This window comes from Callorhinchus milii, unplaced genomic scaffold, assembly GCF_018977255.1.
Source record: "Callorhinchus milii isolate IMCB2004 unplaced genomic scaffold, IMCB_Cmil_1.0 Scaffold3, whole genome shotgun sequence".
Taxonomy (NCBI): Eukaryota; Metazoa; Chordata; class Chondrichthyes; order Chimaeriformes; family Callorhinchidae; genus Callorhinchus; species Callorhinchus milii.
The window spans coordinates 89,566,808-89,590,088 of NW_024704744.1; the positions used below are offsets into that span (position 1 = coordinate 89,566,808).

At 40.7% G+C, this 23,281-nt stretch overlaps 1 protein-coding gene across 3 annotated transcripts in view; it reads left to right on the top strand.

Moving 5' to 3' along the window:
• Positions 1 to 216: 216 nt before the first annotated feature.
• Positions 217 to 23,281, top strand: part of LOC103187631 (EH domain-containing protein 3) — a 34,511-nt gene continuing 11,446 nt past the window's right edge. Inside the window, exons 1-5 of one of the 3 annotated variants that reach the window (XM_007907213.2) lie at positions 217 to 253; positions 655 to 917; positions 4,710 to 4,886; positions 12,661 to 12,758; positions 21,870 to 22,282. In XM_007907213.2, the coding sequence (XP_007905404.1) occupies positions 691 to 917; positions 4,710 to 4,886; positions 12,661 to 12,758; positions 21,870 to 22,282 (915 nt within the window). In that variant the 5' untranslated portion in view covers positions 217 to 253; positions 655 to 690. Of the gene's footprint in view, positions 515 to 654; positions 918 to 4,709; positions 4,887 to 12,660; positions 12,759 to 21,869; positions 22,283 to 23,281 lie in introns of all 3 variants that reach the window. The other 2 variants (XM_007907211.2, XM_007907212.2) reach the window with 2 other exon arrangements.

Below are 23,281 nucleotides of genomic sequence, written 5' to 3' on the forward strand. Positions count from 1 at the left end.
AATTAAAGACATTATCTGATTATTTCTCATTAGATTCCTACTTTCAAATTATTTTTATCATTCTGGTTTGAAAAAAATCATGAAAGATTGTCTCGTCTGTAGAAGCCCGCCCAATTGGGCGTGAATCCGCCCCATCTGGTCAGGGCGGGCGGGCGGGCGGGCGGGAAGGCTAGTGGGTGGGTGCGCGCGGGTCGGCAGTTGAACGACGGTTGGTTGGCAGCTTTGGACGGAAGTGGAGTGCGCATGCGTGCTTGTACGTGCGGTGTTCCCGCTAAGGGGGAGGAGGCGGCGATATTAGAAGCGGCTGAGGCGGTGCTTTGAGTAGCTGAGACCACTTCATTAGTTAGCCGGCAGGGGTGGGGGGGTTGGTATGATATAGCCATAACTACTACACTACTGTCGTCTTGTTTATTCCTTCCTTCACCTGAGGAGCAGCTCGACAATTACAGCAGGTTTGAAGAGAGGAGGGGGTGAGGGGAGGGAAGGCTGTGGCGAAGGAGGAGAAACCAACCCTGTATGTGTCGCATGCGCCATATACTGTATTTTGGGGCGGGAGCGTAGCAAATATTGGAAAAGACTACGGTTATTGCTGCCGGTTAATTTCGCTTTGGTTTTTTTCACCCTCCCCCCCTTCCCCCGCAAAAAAATCTTTAGTGAAGTGCAATCAGCTGTGAGGTTCTACCCGCCGAGATGTTCAGCTGGCTGGGGAAAGATGATCGGGGCAAGAAGGATCCCGAGGTGTTTCAGACCGTGTCCGAGGGACTGAAGAAACTCTACAAAACCAAACTGCTCCCCCTGGAAGAATATTACAGGTTTCACGAGTTTCACTCGCCGGCCTTGGAGGACGCGGATTTCGATAACAAGCCAATGTTGCTGCTGGTCGGCCAGTACTCCACCGGCAAGACCACTTTCATCAGGTATTTCTTCATTTATTTGCAGTATTTCAAAGGAGATGTCCTCTAACCCCTCTTGATTCCGAATCCCTGACTGTACAGTGAAAGGCGCTATACAAATGTAATTTGTTGTCGTTACTCCTGCACTGCCAAGGATGACATAAGCTGCCCCCGAGGAACTATCATCGTGTCCATTTTAGGTATTTGCTCTGAAATGTGCAGCCAAGTCCAAGCCCTCGCAGCGAGAGTTGCCTTTGTAAAATATGCATGGGGAAAAATATATACAAGTATTGTTGGACTTCCTGCATGTCTGGTGCTAATACAAGTATGTGGCATCCAACAAAATTGTTACTTGATATTCTGGTGTATGTAACTATACAGTGTAAACTTGTATAGATCAGGTTAAGATCACTCGTGCTGAGGTAACTGGTGGTAAAGAATGCTCTTTAAGTGTTATTGGTGAGTTTACCAGTGGCTGTGCAGATAAAAAGGGGGGGGGGGGAAGTTCAGCTAGGAGCTCATGTTTCAGAATGTTATCTAACAACCTCTGAGTTTTTGAGAGAGGACATGATTGCGGCCCTCCATGGTTGACTTGTCTGATTCTCCCTGCTACATTAGAACCATTAAAAATGTACAGCATATAAGGAGGTGATTTAGCCCAGTATGTCTGCACCGTTCTCAGAGCAAGATGTTCATTCATTCCCACTGCCCTGTCTTGTCCCCATACCCCTTCAGGCTTCTGCCCTTCATATAACGCTTCAAGGATGAGATAGCTCGGGGAGAAAACCTCCCCGGATGACGAAGGACGACCTAGAATGAAGCAGAAATCTGTATGATACAGAAGACAACCAAATAGAATATAGGAAGTGCAGAAGAGGTTTGAAAAAGGAAATATGAGGGGCAAAAAGATTATATGAAAAAAGGTTAACAGGTAACATTAAAGAGAATTCTAAAATTTTACAAGCATATCAAGAAAAAAAGGTTAGTCAAAGGTAGGGTGGGGCCAATTAAGGACCAAGGGGTAAATTTTATTGTGGAGGCTGATGTGCTGAATGAGTACTTTGCATCTGTCTTCACAAAAGAAGTGGATGCACCAAATGCTGCAGTATCGGAGGAGAGGGTAGAGGATAGGATAAGTATAATAATAATAATCCTTGCATTTGATATAGTGCTTTTCACGTCGGGAGGACGTCCCAAAGCGCTTCACAGAACACACTGTAAAGTGAATTGACTGTATATTTGTGGGCGAACGCAGCAGCCAATTGTGCCCAGCAATGTCCCACAAACAGTCGTAGATTGAAAATGACCAATTTATTATTGTTTTTGGTTTTGGAGGGATTGTTATTAGGCTCTGTGTGGAATAAGGAAACTTGCCCAAGGTTTCGCCCTCTGCCTGGAATTGAACTCAGGTCTCTCGCTTGCAAAGCGAGTGCTCTAACCACTGAGCTACAGGACTCCACAGAGAGGAAGTACTGAAAAGTTTGACTGGGCTGAAGGTAGATAAGTCGGCTGGTCTGGACGGGATGCAACCAAGATTACTATGGGAGGCACGGGTACAAATAGCGGAGGCTTTGGCTACAATTTTTCAATTTTCATTTGACACAGGGGTGGTGCCAGAGGACTGGAGAGTGGCCAATGTGACTCCCCTGTACAAAAAGGCACAGAAGGACAAACCTGGGAACTACAGGCCAGTCAGCCTAACATCAGTAGTGGGGAAACTCCTGGAGACTATAATCCGGGACAGAATAAATCTTCACTTTGAAGAATATGGGTTAATTAGGGACAGCCAACATGGATTTGTTAAAGGCAAATCTTGTCCAACAAATCTAATAGAATTTTTCGATGAGGTAACGGAGAGGGTGGATAAAGGTAATGCAGTTGATGTAGTTTATATAGACTTTCAAAAGGCATTTGACAAAGTGCCACATGAAAAAGTTCTAAGAAAGATAGAAGCCCATGGTATAAAAGGGACAGTGGCAGTATGGATCCAGAACTGGCTGGGAGACAGAAAGCAGAGAGTTGTGGTGAACTGCTGCTTTTCTGACTGCAGGGAAATGTACAGTGGTGCCCCCCAGGGATCGGTATTAGGACCACTGCTCTTCTTAATATACATAAATGATCTGGACTTGGGTATAGCAAGTACCATTTCCAAGTTTGCGGACGACACAAAGTTAGGTAGGGTAGTAAACAGTGAGAAGGATAGCAGCCAACTGCAGGAAGACATAGAGAGAATGGTAAAATGGGCGACACATGGCAGATGAGTTTCAATGTGGAGAAATGCGAGTTAATGCATTTTGGTAGAAAGAATGAGGGGAGGCAATATAGGCCGGTAATACAATCTTATGGGGGGCAAAAGAACAGAGAGACCTGGGGGTGCAGGTAAATGAATGCTTGAACGTGGCAGGACAGGTAGATAAAAGCTGTAAAAAGGGCATATGGGATATTAGGCTTTATAAACAGGGGCATAGAGTACAAGAGTCAGGAGGTTATGATTAACCTATTTAAAACGAGGAGACCTAATAGAGGTCTTCAAAATCATGAGGGGATTTAATAGGTTAGAAAGGGAAAAACTGTTTCCACTGGTGGGTGTGTCGGTGACTCGAGGTCACAGATTTAAAATAGTCTCTAAAAGAAGCAGAGAGGAGGTGAGAAGAAATTTTTTCACGCAGCGAGTTGTTTGAATCTCGAACGCATTGCCTGAAAGGGTGGTCGAGGCCGATTCGATAACTACTTTTAAAAACGCGGTGGACGGGTATTTGAGGAGGACGGGTTTGCAGGTTATGGGGAAAGGGCTGGGGAGTGGGATTGACATTAATAGCTCTATTCAAAGAGCCGGCACAAACTCGATGACCCGAATGTCCTCTTTTTGTGCTGTACGATTCTATGATAACTAGCACTTCCCTCTTGAAGCCCACAATGAATTTGCTTCTATCACATTACTTGGCAGGGTATTCCACATCCTAACAATTGTGAGTGAAAAAAATTGCCTTCCAAAACCTTCCAAAACCTTACGATTACCATTTTATCAGTTGAATCCAAGTTGACTCCATATGATAGAATCGCCCTCCCATATCTCTTCCATTGATTCCTAAAGGTACTGGGTAACACTGGTTCTAGCAGCCCTCCAGTCCCAATTTGAGGTTTATAGTTGTCTATAATAGTATGCAAGTGTTGGGGTATTTGACTGAAAGGCAAATCACAGGCGAGTTCAAGCTCATTGAACCATAGAAATTTCAGCGCAGAAGAAGGCCATTTGGCACCCTTGTGTTTTTTTTAAAAAAATCCTTTTCAGTTCCATTTAATTTTCACCTTTTTGTTTTTAGCAGGGGTCAAATGATAACCATGACTGATCACCTTTCCCCTCTACAGCTTGGAGATGAGTTATTTGTAATGCTTCCACCAATTTTCTGTACTAATTTTTAAAACTGTCTTGCCCTGATGGTCATATTCACGTATACAGGAGCTACTGTAGTTGGCAATTGTAATGCTTGAGGTCACAACATGCCACAACATTTGTTTTGCTTCGTATTTCACAATGCAGATTATTTTCTTTTAAGATGCTTAAAGGCATCACTAATTCTGCCCAGTCATCTTGTTTTTCTGGCTGGAAAAGGTAGGTGATTCTCAACTCAGTAGGATTTCTCTTCCCCCTCCCCGCCCAGCCAATAAAATGTAAACTATACTGAAAATTCTACATATTGCATTCAGTTTTGTATAGCAGAAAATCAAACTGATTATCCTAATTTTGTTGGAGGTATTGCTGCTGCTCTAACACCTACTTTTATTTTCTGCTGATTTAACTTGATTTTGATTCAGGTACCTTTTGGAGCAAGAATTTCCAGGAATGAGAATTGGACCTGAACCAACAACTGATTGCTTTATTGCTGTAATGCATGGAGATACGGAGGGTGTGATTCCAGGCAATGCTCTCGTGGTGGATCCAAAAAAGCCTTTCAGGAAGCTTAATGCCTTTGGTAATGCATTTCTGAACAGGTTCGTACATCTCTTTTATCACTGTGAAAGCAAGACAAGTGTTTAGTTAATTAAGGATTAGCTACTAAGAGTCCACAGTTAAGTGCAGGTGGTGGAAAGAAATTTTTGGATTCATGTTTTTGAGGTTACGTTTTTTTTTCTGCTTTGAAATGATTTATTTGATCAAATGAATAAATTAAGTCTGAATCTCTTCAACCAGTTTGGAGGTAGCAATATAAATGATGCATTTTCATTTTTAGTCTAATTTAAAAAAAACCTGATCAAGTCAGTTTTGACACTGACTCATTTAATCCCTGAAAGCAACAGATTAGATGTAACATCATATTGTAGTAAGAATAAGTGATGGTTGTGATGTCAGTGGACTGATTTGGTACAGCAGTTTTAATAAAGGTTCAAGGATGTCCACCTTTGCTGACTAAATTTATGCAAATCTATTATTGTTAAATGCCTCAGTTCAATTGCAGGTGCTGTTTTGATAACAGCATCTGATTTAGATTAGAGGAAGCAAGCAGCACTGAATCATGCTGCTGGTGTCATAAAATTTGGGCCAAATAGAGATCTGCACATTCTGTGAATGCACAGTGTTTATTTAACTGGCATTCTAATGCCAGTGATCTTCATAAATTATATTTAAGAGCCAACTATCTTGTCAGCTGATGCACTGATGCACAGCAAAAACCTTTAAACATCTAGTAAATGGCCTTTTCGAACAAAAAGTTCATTTTCACCAGTTAGCTGATGTGAATCTTGGGGTCTGTCAGATTTTGCGGCAATGTACAAAAATTCAAAGTGGACTCAAGTTTGTCAATTGAAATTACAGACTAGTTTAAATAAACGTGACAGAAAAACTTGCCTAGAAATAGGAAATGTTTAAATTGTTTGTTGGCTTTAGATTGATTGTACTATTATGCATTTAGTCAATTTATTATTAATGCACGTATAATACAAAAGTAGTTTGGACAGACTTTGTGATCATCTTAAATTTGCACCCACTTGATAACCGGCTCAGTAATGGTGAAAAAAATGATTGCCATTTAAATTGAGCGATTGATTGTCTGTGCTGGGTTACCACCTTTTCCTTGTATATAATATTGTACGTAGATTTGCAGATTCAGTCTGAGGTAGTTTAGCTAGAGCCAACTGTGGTGTCCAATGAGGCAGCCAGTTTTTCATCCAATAAAGTGAACTCAATGGTATATTTGCCTGGACTGACCATTGAACAAGGTATGTATCTGGTCTGATTACCTACAAATGAAGTTCAATGAATAAAAAAAACCTATATCCAGTGTCTTGTATTTATAAATGCAGGTACTGTATATAGGACAGAAAAAGCAAATGTACTTCATGGATTCAATGGCACAATGTGATTTTTTTTTAGTTAGTTAATCTATAGCAGCACCTCAGTGCAGATTTTGGAGTCCCTAACCCTTGGCTCTTAACACCTGTGCCTCCTGTTCTTTAGGATTAGGTAAGAAGGATAGATCTCTCCAGGGATACATGGGGCAGTTTCCATGTTTAGATGGCTTACATGTGCAGAGTTCTGTTTTTGATGCTCTTAAGCATGGTGATGTTTTTTCTGCATGTGTCAAGCTACAAGAAAAAAATGTCCATGAATAAGTATCAAAGGAGAAGTTGAAGAAGAGTTAGATTTTAGTTAACTTGTTCATCGCATCTAAACAGTGTGAGGCAGGATAAGCTCGGCAAAAAGGATCTGGTTTTGCCAAATCAATCCAGTTCAAATTCCCAAGCGTTGTACTCTAGCTATAAAGTGGTCTGCTGGGTCAGGGTGCCTCCAGAGGCAATGCAGAGGAAAGATGATCCCTGGTGTTTGAGGAGTGACTAGATAACGGAGGACTTTTCAGGGTAAAGAGACCCCTCCAAGGGAGACACTTTAGATGGCAAAAGGTCCCAAATTCTGGTTATAATTCTGCTTAACCAACTGAAATACCTGGAATGACTTGCATTTTTTTTGCTTGCTCAGGTGTGGATCCGATTCAAATTGTAATTTGTAAATTTAATAATTTTAACAATTATTGGCAGTCAAACTAAATGTGGAGGTATTTTGCCTAATTGTCTTAAAATTGTGAAATAAATTTGTTTTGTAAACTCCCAATTGCTTTCATTTACTCATTCCAAATGATGAGCAAAAAGTACATTGCAGGCGGTGTCTAAACTAAAGGTGTTTTATTTAGCCAATTCCCAAATTTCCAGCCTAGTTTTGGACTCTTCTAAATTCACGATAACCTAGAGCATATGTAACCTGTGTTTTGTATGTTCATTGTAAACTTTGAATTATCCTTGTCAGGTGAATGCTTAACCCATAGCACAGAAACTGCCCTGGTCAAGGTCACCAATGACATCCTGACCATCTGTGACCAGGGCTCCCTCTGCCTCCTCGTCCTCCTCGACCTATCGGCAGCATTCAATACGGTCGACCACGCTATCCTCCTCCACCGCTTGTCCTCCCACCTCAACCTTCAAGGCCCTGTCCTTGAGTGGTTGAGGTCGTACCTCTCCCACCGTCTTCACTTTGTTTCCACGAACGGCTTTTCCTCCAGCCCCCGCACTGTCACGTGCGGTGTCCCTCAGGGCTCTGTCCTCGGTCCCCTCCTCTTCACCCTCTATATGCTCCCCCTCGGTGACATCATCTGCAGACATGGGGTTCACTCCCACATGTATGCGGATGACACCCAACTCTACCTTTCCTCCTCTACCCTCAACTCCCCGACCACCGATGTCCTGACAGCTGCCTGTCCGACATCGAGTCCTGGACGAGAGACAACTTTCTCCAGCTCAACGTGCGCAAAACTGAGGCCCTCCTGATTGGCTCACGTCAGCGCCTCCGCACCTCAGGCGCTGACAGCATCAGCATCCAAGGCTGCACTCTCCACCTCTCAAAGCCGTCAGGAACCTCGGTGTTCTGTTCGACCCTGAGCTGTTCTTTCTTACCCACATCCGCGTCACAACTGGCACCGCCTTCCACTACCTCTGGAATGTCGCCAGACTATGGCACTACCTCACCCCTCACGCGGCTGAAACTCTGGTCCACGCCTTTATCACCTCAAGGCTGGACTATGGGAACTCTCTCCTCGTCGGCCTTCCCGGCTCCTCCCTCCAAACTGCAGGTCATTCAGAACTCTGCAGCTCGTGTACTGTCCCGCACCAGGCTTCGGGACCACATCACTCCCACCCTCGCTCGCCTCCACTGGCTCCCCATCCCCCAGAGGATCGAATTCAAGATCCTCATCCTCACCTACAAGGCCATTCATGGCCTTGTGGAGTCCTGTAGCTCAGTGGTTAGAGCACTCGCTTTGCAAGTGAGAGACCTGAGTTCAATTCCAGGCAGAGGGCGAAACCTTGGGCAAGTTTCCTTACTCCACACAGAGCCTAATAATAATCCCTCCAAAACCAAAAACAATAATAAATTGGTCATTTTCAATCTACGACTGTTTGTGGGACATTGCTGTGCGCAATTGGCTGCCGCGTTCGCCCACAAATATACAGTCAATTCACTTTACAGTATATTCTGTGAAGCGCTTTGGGACGGCCTCCCGACATAAAAAGCGCTATATCAAATGCAAGAATTATTATTATTATTATTGCTCCCGCCTACCTCTCTGACCTACTATCCCCCTACCTACCTGCCCGTACCCTCCGTTCCTCCGGCTCCGGTTTGCTCCACAGCCCCCGCCCCAACCGCCCTACCATCGGTGGCCGGACCTTCAGCCTCTCAGCCCCGAGGCTCTGGAACTCTATCCCCCAGTGCCTTCGCCGCCTCCTTCCTTTCCTCCTTCAAGGCCGGTCTCAAGACCTTTCTCTTTGACCGTGCCTTCAGCTCCCTTCTCGACTCTCTCCCCCCTCCTCACTCCCTTCTCTCCCCTCACCCTGACCATTACCCCCTGCTCGGGTCCTGACCCAACTGTACAGCGCCTTGGGACGTCCTCCCGACGTGAAAGGCGCTCTATAAATGGAATCTTGTTGTTAACTCATAAGCTTTAAAAACCTTTTAAAAAAAAATCAGCTTTTCACCTGCTATTTATTCATTGCAAGCTTGTGTGCTGTGCTTGGGTTGTGTTTGGGTTGAATTCCCAGGAGTTTCTATGCTGATGCTATTTTTAAAGTACTACAGTGTAAGAAATGCATCCACTTTAGGTGGTCAGTGCACCCAAGGAGTCGCATAGTTGATTCATGTTGCAAAAACAACTTGGCACACTGTATACAACAAACACAAAGGTTAAAAATAGTTTAATTTATCAAAAATTGTATTTAATTTTCATGGGTTTGTGAGAACTTTTTGAACTGTGCGCATGCACAGTTTTGGGAAGCAGGTGGTCATTGCTAAAATATTTAGAATCGTTTTTTTCTTCAATGTAGTGTTAGTCCACAGAAGAAAAATGTGTATTTGCAGTTCAATAAGGCTTCTGTTTCCCCCCCACCTTATGGCTTTAAAATCAGAAAGGCTTTGCACAGGAGACCCTCCCCCTTAGAGCTGCTTTGTTTTCTAGGGCCCACACTAATTGGTGGAAAACTAACCAGCTTCCGGAACTGACAATGGCTGTGCTTAAAATGCTTAGCTACTGATGTACTTTCTCTCCTGATACCATAACATTCTCAAACTGAAAATGTAGCAGAGTAATTTGAACTAGTTACTGTGAATCTAATCCGGGTGATTTATTCTTCTTCTCCTTCCTGTTCTAATAATAATCCTTGCATTTGATATAGTGCCTTATCACGTCTTTGAGACATCTGTGGAAAAATTAACCGCAATTCAGTTTTCCCATCTGATGCTCTTGTGGACGTGTTGCAATATCAATGTTATCCTGCACGAATGGTTGTCACTTTACCACAAAAAAATTAATCGGCTCCATTGTCCTTCCTCCAAAAACTTTTTTTTGGTAATTCACAGCAATTGCTAAATATGTACAAAGGAAATTTGTTTTTTTTGTAGTTAAACACTAATCTGTGACTCGAATTGTTGGCTAGTAGTTTTTGTACCTTAAAGGATTTGTTTGGATCATGTTTACCACAGTGTCATCCTGATGTTCAAACCATTTCAAAGCCACTGACAGACTGGTTGATTGATGTTGTAATGCAGAACATTCTGGTATTTAAACTAGGGAAATCCCATCCTTTTTGTTCAAGGCTGTTCTCTATAATCAAATTATTAATGAGTAACATGAGGTAGCTACTGCCCTTGAGCCTAGACAGAACTGAAACAAAAATGATACTGAGGTATTCATCAGACAGGCTTCTTGTACATTTCATGAGGTTAAATTTATCCCAATGTCAAACTGATCATCACATTCTCTCTCCCCTTTCCCATCTCCCCACCCCACCTTTCTGATGTAGTGAAGGTTTCAGCTTGCAGATCTCTGTCAATTGATGATTTAATAAACTAGGGGAGTAGAATTCCAGAAAAGTTCCTGGCATATTCTGTTCCTGTAATTGATTGCATTTGCATGCAGTTGCTCAAAGTGTTTCTGGGAAAGAATCCAAGAATCAAATCTGGTTTGGTGATGCATCAGTCATGTGAAATTGAGCCGTATATCACTGATTCTTTATTGAGGCCGAGATTCAGATCTAAACATTTAAAAACAAAACTCTTGTTTACTTGCAATTTCTGTAAATTTCAACCATTGTTTATTTAGATCCTTATTGTTTTTGATAAATACCATAGAATGGTCTGAGCAACATGGCGTTGAGTAAAAGGCAGGCTATAATAGGAACAGGAGAGGCAATTCAGCACCTCAAGCTTGTTCTGCCATTCTATTAGATCATGGCTGACATGTACCTCAACTCCAATTACCCGCCCTTGCCCCATATCCCTTGATACCCTGACCTAACAAATATCTATCCATTTCAGTCTTGAAAATTTGAACGGATCCAGCATCCACAGTCTTTTGGCCAGAGTTCCAGATATCCATTACCCGTTGGGTGGGAAAATGCCACCTGATTTCACTCCAAATGGCCTAGCTCTAATTTTAAGATTATGCCTGCTTTTTCTGGATTCTCCCACCAGAGCAAATTTTTCCTTTTTTAAAATACACTGAACCAGAAGTGAAATTAAGTGTAAATATTGTACATTTATTTCCTGCTCCACCAATCTATTCAAGGATTGGTCCTATTTAGCTCAGTGGTTAGAGCACTCATCTCGCAAGCAAGAGATCTGGGTTCGATTCCCGGCAGGGCGAAATGTTGGGCAAGTTTCCTTACTCCACACACCTCTGTTTACCTAGCAGAAAGTAGGAACCTAGTTGTTAGTTGATTGGCGGATCGCTTTTCTGGGGGTAATAATTCCTTCAAAAAAATAATAAATTAGTTCCTTCAATCCACGACTGTTTGTAGGACACCGCTGTGCATAATTGGCGGTAGTATACTCTGTGAAGCGCTTTGAGACGTCTCGAAGATGTGATAAAGCGCTATATCAAATGTAAGTATTATTTATATTGTCCCCGTGAAGGTTCATCCAATTAGTTTACGGTGATACCTTAGTATAGTTACTGCTGAACTGGTTTTGCGCTGTTCAGCTTCAATGAATTTTAATCTGCTGCCTGTGTTATATTAAGATGCCAAAACATTGCACCACATGATCTAGACCATGTTGTGACTTGCTCTCTGCTTGCAGAAAGCGATCACTGAGTCCAAAAGCTGAACTTCACTTTTCCAAAATCAAAATACAACTTCTCATACTTCTAATTCAAAGTACTGAGAGAGAGAGAGAGAGAGAGAGAGACCTAGAGCAATTGAGTTTATTAGTGACTGATTAGTGGGGGCTGTTGAATTGATCATTCATTCATCCATCAACTTGGAAATTGTCTATCCCTATCCAAACTACACAGAACAGCAGAGGAACAAATTACCCGAAAACCTGTTCTGAAACTGTGGTAGAGCCTTTGCTCCAAATCTGAGCGGTCCACTTCCTATACAGTTGAGTAGGGTAGGATCTTCAAGGGTAGGACAGTCCCAAGCTGTCATTGTTTGAGACTAAGATACTAACTGAAGTCTACCAAATGGGCACATATTATATCACTTGCCCAAAAGACTCTGGTGTTCAGGTAATGAACTGATTTTTATACAAAGCTATCAAGAGTCCAAATGATTGGATAGCTATCCATTGGAAGGAGTCTTAAGTGTTAGATTTCTAGGGCAAAAGGAAATACAAATAAGTAAGCAAATTGGTTTTAAAAAAAAATCTTTGGTAAATTGTGTTTTTTGTTGCCTGGAATATTTTGTTTTGAAATCCATTCACTCCGTGGAACCTCCCTACCTGTCCGACCTTCTCACTCCCCAATCAACCACCTGGCACCTTCGCTCGACTGGCACCGGCTTCCTGCTCGTACCTCACACCCTTTGCCCCACCATTGGAGGTTGTGCTTTCAGCCACTACGCCCCAAAACTCTGGAACACTCTCTCAATCCCTCCGCCTTGCCCCCTCTCTCCCCCCTTTTAGTCCTGCCTGAAAACTTTCCTCTTCGACTGTGCTTACGGCAACATCCACCTGGCTCGGAGTCAGGCTCCACCACTGTTGAGCACTTTGAGACACTACCCTGCATGGAAGTCGCTATATAAGTGCAAGTTGTTGTTGACTGGCAAAATAATGAATATTATTGTTAAAAAGCACAATTCAGTTACTGCCTTCACATATATATATATATATATATATATGCTGCAGTTCACAACAGTTCGAATTCTCAAAAAAATTATTCTGAATTGTTTTCAAAGTACGAGTGTTTGAGAGAATCCTATATACTATAAAACTGCCATTTTCTCTTAGGTTTATGTGTGCGCAGGTGCCAAACCCAGTGCTGGAAAGCATCAGTGTCATCGACACGCCTGGCATCTTGTCTGGAGAGAAACAACGCATCAGTCGAGGTAAGGTTTTACATTGCCCTATAAAATAATATCTTTGAAATTAGTTACAGTATTTATAGTACTATAAATTTGCAACAAAGGCCAGCAAAACCATATTAGGGGTTTCATACATTCTTACTAATGAATATATACAATTATTCTTGTGGAGCAATATAGTCACTATGATCATGAAATGGCAACTTTTAATTTTTTGTTTTTTTTAGTATATGTGCAAGTAATAGCAAAATAAAGCACTGTTTCTGCAGGCCATCCCGTGTAGAACTGCACATTATCTGCACATACAGAGATATTTTTAAGCATCATTAAAATATCTTCAGCCTCTCTGCTATCACCATTTGGAACTCCATCCCACAGTCCCATCGTCTCGCTCCCTCCCTTGCCTCCTTCAAGGCACATCTCGAGTCCTTCCTCTTCAACCGCGTCTTCGGCCACCCTCCTATCCCTACCCTCCCCACCCTCCAACCCCCAGCTCAGGTCCAAATCCCCGACTGTCCAGCACCTTGCTTGTTGTGAAAGGTGACTTACAAATGTAATTTGTTGTTGTTTGTTTCTTGTTCAAATCAATGCTTTACATTTGCATTGATACAATTTGTGATAAACATATCAGCTTCCCTTCAGAAGTGGGCAAAGTTTTGTATCTATGTATTGCAGGATGGCAATGTCATTGTACTTGTGCTTCTTTACGTAATATGCCGTGCATCAAATCCATTTTGTGAAAAGGTGAATAGATAGGTTTGAAATGGTCATCATGTCTTCCTGTAGGTTTTGGAGATTTGCATTTCTATATTGCATCCTATCACAGCAAATTGTTATGAACTTCAAAGCAATTATTGTCAAGTGTAGTCACTCTATTTGTGTGTGCGTGTGTGTATATGTTGCAATAGTTGTAACATTCTCATAACTAGAATTCTCCCTGGAAATGTTGCATATTAAGCTCTCCTAAATATGGTAGCCTCTTGTCCAAAATAACAATCTGTTTCTTTCAAACCAAATATCCTTTATCTACTGGGCCAGAGAAACTATTAAGTGCCCCATTCTACATTGCGTATTGAGTACAGGTGAAAATAAATTAATTTTATGATTAATCTTTAATCGGTGCCAATACAATAGAGCTTCAAGGGCTCGCTCCATTTTTATATGCATCTGTAATGGACCCTTATTGCATTTGAGTACACGTGTGTTTTTTTAGATTTCATCAATACAACAAGATTATATTTGTATAGCAACTTAGATTTTAGTTTCTTTCTGATTGCAGTATATTGATTACAGCTGAACTCCTATATATGTTGACTCATTGCTTCTAAATGACAATCTCTGATATATGAAGTAGTATGTAAAATGATCAGTGTATTGAGGGGACTTTCATTACCATGCTGAAGTACAGTGCTAATGTCTGTTCCCAATAGATGTGGGCACTGTTGAATTTAAATGAATACATGGAGTTTCCTAAAAGGCACATCGTAGAATCTTGACTCGCATAACGTAAAGATTTTTCCTCTTTTGCCCCAGCATGTTTTGTCAACAGAATACTGTATATATTATATACAAAATAAATTCCAAACCTGAATTTATTGCAGAAATCATTTCACATAGTTTAGTCTAGGGTATTTCAGTATAAGTTGTTTTGCATTTTAAATGCATGTTTCTGTACTGGAATATTGACCAGTCATAAGACCATATGAAACCTGCTGCATTTGACTTGGAACAAGAAATGGTCTGCTCTCATTCTCTTCCCTCCTCCGGCACCCCCCATCCATCCAAGCATCAAGAGAGCCTTTTATGAAATCTCTTTCTGGGCTCATTCAGCTAGTTCAATGTCTGATCTGAAACTGACACTGCACCAATGTTAACTGTTCCGATGCAAGTAATGAAATGTGACTATAAATCCTGAAACAAAAGGGTCAATGAGTCCTGTAACACCACATTAGATTTTCAAACTCCTGTGGATTGCCTGATAGTGTAGCTGATTGCTTTATGCATATGCTTACTGTATGTTGAAATGGCTTTCTCATTTTCAAGAATCTGATTTCCAGGGGTCTAAACATCCAAGAGTTAAATTTAAGAATTAAACATTCAACATGACTTATTTCCTGAATCAGTTCTGACTTTTTTTTAAGTGGTACTTTCCAAGTATTCTGATTACATTTCTAAAATATTTGATAGATTTCCTATAATAACTTATACTTGTAACTTGTAGACCAACAGCAGGTTTGTTTGGTCAGCTGGATATCTGACATATGAAGAAACCCATCACCATGCTTGAGAATATCTAAACCAGAATTCCATGCATCCCACCTACACATGGAAATGCAAGAGATATTTATTGGATTGGAATGTGCACTCTCTCCCTGGAGGAGCATGTCCTGCTTACCTAATTCCAAAGAGTATTTAGTTCAGGTTGGCAAGAGTTAACACTTGTGTACCCCAAATTCTGTTGGGGTAACTGCTGAAGTCCAACCAGCTAAAACCACATAGCTTGACATTGAAAGCAAGCTTTACCGTCTCACCTCAACCTCCACGGCACTGTCCTTGACTGGTTCAGATCGTACCCTTCACACCATCTGCACTTCATCTCCTCTAGCCCCTGGACTATCTTGTGCGGAGTTCCTCGGGGCTCTGTCCTTCGTCCCCTCTTCAACATCTATATGCTCCCTCTTGGTGACATCATCCGCAGACATGGGGTCAACTTCCACATGTATGCAGATGACTACCTCTCTGCCTCCACCTTTGAGTCCAGGACCACTGCTGTCCTGACAGAATGTCTGTCAGACATTAAGTCCTGGATGAGAGCTAATTTTCTTCAGTTAAACAAAACTGAGGCTCTCCTGATTGGCATCACTATCCATGGTTGCACACTCCACCTTGCTAAGCCAGTCTGGAAACTTGGGGTCTTGTTTGACCCTCAACTATCCTTTCTACCCCACATCTGTGCCATGACCCGCTCTGCCTTCCCACCTCCACAACATTGCCTGGCTCTGCCATGTCTCACATTACAGGCCAACGAAGCCCTCATACATGCTTTCATTACATCGAGGCTCGAATATGCAAACTCATTGCTTGTCGGCCTCCCCAACTCCTCCCTTCACAGGCTGCAAGTCCTGCTGATGAGCCAGGCTAGCTGTATTGTTATCAGCAGTGCCCTGGAGCGCTGCAAACCCACCTGGCTCAGTAACCGAATTACCAAGACCGCCACAGAGGTTTAGCTTGAATCTGACATTTTGTTCCAAACACATTACCTTGGAGCCGGTTCAGCTCCAAGGAAACCCTGCATTATCCCCTGGAGGATAGTTACTGATTGGTCATCTCACCTCTGACAAATGTGGGTTTCAGTCCTCAATACGCGAACGGTTGGTACCAGGAACTTCCTGATGGACAATACAGCTCAACGTGAAATCCGTGAGACCATTGCCACCATCTTCTACCCATAACTTGGACATGCATACTTTCCCATTAATTGATAATCTCCATCAGTTGGAGATGTGGAACTTGAGCAGTAGCTGCAAACTAATTGAAGTAGATTCCAAGTGCTAGACATACAAATGGGTGTTCACGAACTCGGATTCCAGGTAATGCCTTCCATCAGCTGTATGTCTCCTCAAGTCTCAAGAGTTTCCTCATCAGCTGTCTGATGGACATCTGGTTTTGTGACCTTTATGTTCTTGATATCTAAATCCAGTGTCGCGTACCAAGCTTACTCAGCACCAGCTGCTTAAGGCTTTGGCAAATAGATGTACCTGCTGTGAAGCCGACTATGCCTCCAGAGGGCTCAGTGACAGGTCACTGTTAGTCAGAGCCTGCCTTTCCTGCACTTGCTTCCTGTGTTTACCACAAATCCACCTCACTACTGCTTTAAAAAAAGCCAAAAGAACATGGTTAAATTGCAAACACCAGTTTAACTTCCATGCTCAACAACAACTTGCATTTATATAGCGCCCCTCATGCACGGTAGCATCCCAGAGTGCTTGACAGTGGCGGAGCATGACGCTGGGGAGGTGACCTTAGGCACAGTCGAAGAAGAAGGTCTTCAGGTGCGACCTGAAGATGGGCAAGGAGGGGGATAGAGGAAGAGTGCAGAGTTTCGGGGCTGAAACTAGTGGCTGAAAGCACAGCCACCAATGGTGGAACAGAGGGCATGAGGGACATGCAGAAGGCCAGAGCCTCAAAAGGAATTATCTTATAAAAGAATAACTAAAATCTAATGCCTCTCCTTAATAAATTTTTAAAAAGCTTAATCTGCAGAACACGGTGAAGCCTGAGCAGTCTCTGTTCCCAATTAATAAAAAAAATCTAATGTATGGAATAATATCTTATCAAGTTCCTTTCTCCTGCCTTCATTTGATTGAAGACTACTGGTTGACTACTCAAAAATTAGGCTGTCACATGGCTTGGTTAGCAAGGAATCTGAAGCTGTTGTGTTAATGTACAACAAAACAGCTGACTGGTTAATGGCGTAGTCCTGCTAACCTCTGGGTCATCACAAATTAATCTTGCTTGCGAGCAGGTGCAAAAGGATTAAAATAGGCAAAATGGAGTTTGAGGAAGGTAGTGAAGTATTTAGAATTGTTACCATACTTCAGGGAGCATTTTTGGCATTCTTAACTACATATGATTTTTGACACCTCAGTGTGATGTCTTGGCACAGATTTTTAGTGCCACAAGTCCAGAATAGAAATTTTCTAAGGAAATATGTTGAGGTATAATCCGTGTTCAGATTTTGAAAGTTACTCGATGCACTTGAAGCCTTGCCATTTTTTTCCTCCACAAGTATTTTAACTGTAATCACTGGCACAAGTACTCTTAAGTACTGGTAACGATTGACCCCTTGGCTAATTTTTAAAAAGAATAGTTTATTCAATTAAAGCCTATGTAAAGCACATGTACAAAGATAATTTGAAAAAATTGAGTTTATGAACTATATAAAACTAGATTACCATTCAAATCACTTGCATTCTTTAAATCTTCTATTGTAGCCTGAAATGGTTATTAACGTGTAAAATGCAATATTTGCTATTTCCTGACTTTTAAAATTGCCCTGTGGCAAAATTCCATTAAAATATTCCTCATATAAAATATTGTATCTTAATGTACCACAAGTTTATCCATTGGTCTTGCATTGTAGTAAACTTGGATCATTTCTCAATGTTCATGTTAATTAAATCTAGAGAAATCAAACCATGGAATTTTATGCCAAAGAATTTTGCTTTTAGAGTGCACATGTAAATTCACACTGACAGTGAATGAACTATTTTGTTCAATGTCATCTGGCACTAGGTCTTTAAGGAAAACTAATTTGAGTTGCTTACAATTCAATTTACAAAAAAATTAATTGTGCTTCTTTCCTGTGGTTTCAGTGTTCTCTAAAATCAGATTCTATAGGATTTAGTTGGCCTGATCTCCCAATGGTGTTTTCTTAACCTTGTAGCAGCAGGTAGATATAGTATTGCAACTTGTTTTTATAGATTACACTGATGTGAATTACAATATTGTTAGAACACTGTTGCTAGGGTTTATTTCCCTTGAGTATTCTAATATTTAAAATGGTAACCCAGCTACTTTTTGACTCATCTGAGAATCATATACATTGGAAGTGGTTCAGCTCTCATTGGCTTCAAAGGAATTATGTGAAATTAATTTTGGTAATTTGAACTGTTTCTAGTAGTTGTGGATCTACAGCACATATGTTCACACAGGTTAGTATTAAATCACTGTTTTTAGAGTCGTGGTTAACGGTTTTCATTATACAGGGTGACCAAAAACCCGTGATGTCTACCCTATTTTCTTAAAACAATCATTTATTTAAGACTTATTAGATATTGTAATGGTATCACAACTTTTTGGTCACCTTGTACTAGTGGAATGGAGAATACTCTTTTGAGGGGATCAGGATTAAAAAATCATATTGCAGGACATTGAGATCTTTATTCTCAGTGTTGTACTTGACCAGAGTACATAATCCTGATACTGTAAAGGGGAGAGGTTTCACATTGTTACCTCATCCCGTGAACATAAATAAATAAAAACCAGCAAGTAATCTGTTTCTGAGCAGCAGCTCAAATTTTTATGATGTCACTCCGGATTGAATATAAAAAACTTCTATCCCGGTCCATTACCTTTTATCTTGCCTTGATTTTAAGGGTTCTTAAAGTTCTAGTCTGTCGTGAATGAGAGGTGAATGAGAATGAAAATTGAAAATCTAAATTTAAACAAATGACAGAAATACACTAAAGGTATACTGCAAAATGTATAGAGGTAAGTCAAGATGTTCATACTCTAGTTCATACTTTTTTGTATTTGTTCTACTATTACCAATGAATTAACCGTATATTGTAATTCACTTATTTAAAGTGGCTTCATAGCTCAATAAAAATGGGATTATTAAGTCTTAAAACTGACTTAAATCATAAACAGTAATTATTAAACTAGTAATGCAAGTTTTATGATTTCATTGTACCAGATCTTTTGAGGTTGGCAAAATTCTAGTCCTAATTTTTTTTGAATGAAATTTTTAGAATGCTGAAAAGTCATTTTGTTGGAAGACTTGTCATCTCTAATAGTGAACCAGAATATGTTGTGCTATAAATTACAGAATATTGACATTGCCATTGAATTTTACTGAATATTTTCCAGGATATAAATTGCTAACATGCCCATTTTTAATGTCAAAACACTGGACTCGGCAAAAAAAAACCTCAAGTCTGTTGTCTGCCTCTTTTTTCCCTTTTCCTTGTACATCTTCCCTCAACTAGAACAAGAGGAAAGGTACAGCTGGTTGCAAAGATGTCCATTTGGAGGTATTTCAAAGAAAAGCAGCACAGCTGAAGAATCTTGCTGCTTTAGATTTAACTTGGAGCTGCTGCTAATTGGCTTGTGCTGCACCTAAAAGGTTATAATACCACTAGTGCTGTTTACCACTGCACAAAGCTAAACTCGAGCTGTCAACTGCTTCACAATTTAAAAAAATTCTAAATTTGACTGCTACTCAGTATAGATTAAGGTTCAAGACTGAACATTCTTACTTAGTTTCACTCTTGCTTGATTTGATGCTTTTTGTGTCTCAGCCCAGCGCAGTGGTAGCATTTTCAAGGTTGTGGGTTCAAGCCCCACATCTGGACTTGGAATCCCGTCTGCCTGTTAAGTTGGACGTTAGAGATCCCACAGCACTATTCGAAAAGAGAAGCGAGTTTCTCCTTGTGCCCTGGCCAACAAATCCCCCAATAAAATTGGTCATTCACTCCATGGCTGTTTGTGGGACATTGCTTTGTTCAAATTGGAGTTCACCCACAAAATCAAAAACAGTAAATACTGTAAAGTGCTTTGAGATGTTTCAACAGCATGATGCAAGGATTATTGTATAGTTATACCTCAACATACCTCTGGGCCAAGTATTAACGTTTACTGGTGCAATGAATTTTAAATTATGGTACATGTGTAGTTTACCACCAGTGCAGAGGTGAGTACTGCCCTGGCTGAGGAAGTAGGTAAGCATTGACCATTGCTCTGGTAGGGCAGGCAGAAGAACTGGCCACTTGCAGGATACAAAAACATTTGGGTCGGGTAATAGGTTGCCATATTTTGAAATAGTTTAAAGAAATTGGTGGAACACCGTGTGTTTGCATTGGCAGCATGTAGCTTAATGCCTGCTTGCTCCTCCAATTGCAAATTCTTGGTCGCTGAAGTTTGTGAGGAGAGAAACCAAGTGGAGACAAGTTGATTTTCCACAAGGAGAGAGTATGACACCTGTCAGTGTAAATGCAAAGGTAAGAAGTCAAATTGGCAAATGCCCAGAAATCAGTCACCTGTCCCTAGTGGCAATTATACACCGTCCATTGTGCTTTTGTACCTGAGTGCCTTCATTTATATTGACGCCTTCTGATTGACTTTGTTGATTCCATTGCCACACCTAAATTGCAACTGTTTTGCAATGAATTTAGTGTCCTCGGATGATGATGCTGCAATGGGACGATGATTGAGTGGTGTTGTGAAAGCATGTGCTCAAATGGACAAAAAGACTTCATCATTGGAATCCCTTTTGAAAGCAGTTTGTTTGAATGAGCTGTATTGTAAATTCCATTAAGGGATTACTTTTTCCACGCCACGTATGGGGCGCAGGGAGAACGTAATCCATTCTGTTTGCTGAGACATCCCAATGGGTCAAACTCTAGCTGATTCTGTTTATCATGTTGCAAAATGTTCCTGGATATCCTGAGGATGGAAAAGTAGATGCCTACCCATATCCTGTTTGTGGGAGCAAGGATATGGTTTTAATAAAGTGCAGAGTGAGAAAGTTGAAAACATGCACATAATTGCAAATCCTAAATCTCACTGACCTCAATGTTCTGTTGCATGGAATTGAACTAGTGGATGAACACAAATAGATTATTGATCGATCGATTCTGGATGAGTAATGTGTGATTTATTTATATATACACACATACATATATATATATATATATATATACACACACACACACTGCATTTGTGCTGAGAATAGGCCTGGCTATTGTATCCCACCTACCAGTTGTTTTGATTGTTGGCTCAATCAAAATGATCATATGCAATTTTTCCAGATTTTTATGATTTATGTGGGGGATTGGGATCTATTATAGGATTTCTAGAAATGGTATTTTTTCTGTTTATTTTTAATGAAAAAATTCCATAACCCAAGTTTGGAGGTCGAGTAGGAAGATCAGTATTACTGAATCTTGTATGCCATGGATGTTTTAGCTATTGTTTGTATTTATATTGACTTATTGTAATCTGTAAAATTGTTTTCAATTAATCCAATGTGTTTAGGTCAAATCTTCTGTTTTTATGATAAGTTTATTTTAATAGATTGAGACTTTAAAATTAGCAAAATCTAAAGAGTTTTGTGTGCATTTAATATAATTGAAGTAAATTTGAATTCCATTGGGCTATTTTCCTCCATGTAAAATGCAATTCAGCTTAATTCAAATTCCTGAATTCAAAATGGATTAAGGTGGAGAATTTATATTGCATTTAACTCGGATTTTTCTTTGATTTTGACATCTACTGTTACCATCTCCAAGGAAAGTGGTTCTATGGGTTGTTTCTCTTTTTAAAAAAAAAGTTAAAGGTATTTTTCATTTTCAGGTTATGACTTTGCAGCAGTATTGGAGTGGTTTGCAGAGAGAGTTGACCGTATCATTCTGTTGTTCGATGCTCATAAGCTGGACATTTCAGATGAATTTTCTGATGTTATCAAGGCATTGAAGAATCATGAAGATAAGATCCGTGTGGTGCTGAACAAAGCTGACCAGATTGAGACCCAGCAACTGATGCGAGTTTATGGTGCACTGATGTGGTCTTTAGGCAAAATTGTCAACACACCTGAAGTGATTCGGGTGTACATTGGATCGTTCTGGTCTCACCCTCTGTTGATTCCAGACAATCGCAAGCTATTTGAGGCAGAAGAACAAGATTTATTTAAAGATATCCAGAGCCTCCCTCGAAATGCTGCTTTACGGAAGCTCAATGACCTAATCAAGAGGGCACGACTTGCAAAGGTTTGTTTTGAATAATATACTTACTGCCTTGGCTGGAGTTTCTCATTTTTGCTGGGTTATTTTCCCACATTTGCTGGTAACCCTCTGGTATTACCCCAACTGATTATTCTACCATTATTAATGTCTAGACTATCAATAGCTAGAGTGGGAAAGTCAGAGGTGAGCATAAAGATTAATCTCGTTCTACCAGATATAGGCAGATGGGGATGGTCATTGGATACAACAAGTTGTAGTTACACCGTGCTTTTCCACATAGCATGAACATCTCAAAGCACTTAACAAATATGATACGGAGTACTGAGAAGGGAGAATACCTAAAGCAAGGTTGAAAATAGTTTTGATGGTGAAGATAGAAAAGTAGCAATATTGAAGAGTTCCATAGAGCAGATATGTAATGACAAAGGGGAAAGTAAAATCAGCCAATGACCAATTAGATTTAGAAGAGCAGAGGGTATGGACTGGAGAATAGGGCTGGAAGAGTTTGCAGAAGTGGGGTAAAGCCATCTTCAAGAATTTAAATTGCTTAAATTTTCATGTAAATGCCAGAGCCCAACACCTTGGCAACCTTGTTAACAGCTAACTAAACTTGTGTAAACAGAGATGATGTAAAGTTGCGTAACCAGCCTCTCCTGCCCTGCAAATAGTCTTATGACCACCCTCTCCCCCGCAATGATTCTCTTAATTATTGAGCACTTATTCACAAATTGTACTTCCTTGTATTGAAAAAGTAGTTAATGGTGCTCCTTTTTTCTTGAATTGAGTGCACTTGTGTGAAGTTGACACCTCAGTACAGTTGTGACTAATATTTGAGGTCACATTTCAACTTCTGTTTAATAGTTTAGTGCCTAAATCTTCAATCATACATGGGTCTCTCAATCCCTTTAATATTACACAGCTGGTTTACTAATTTAGTTTATGAAATTCCGTATCCAATGTAATTGTTCCCACATGTCCAAAGATGTAATTTCCTTTGAAATAAATACTGTTCCTGGTACATTG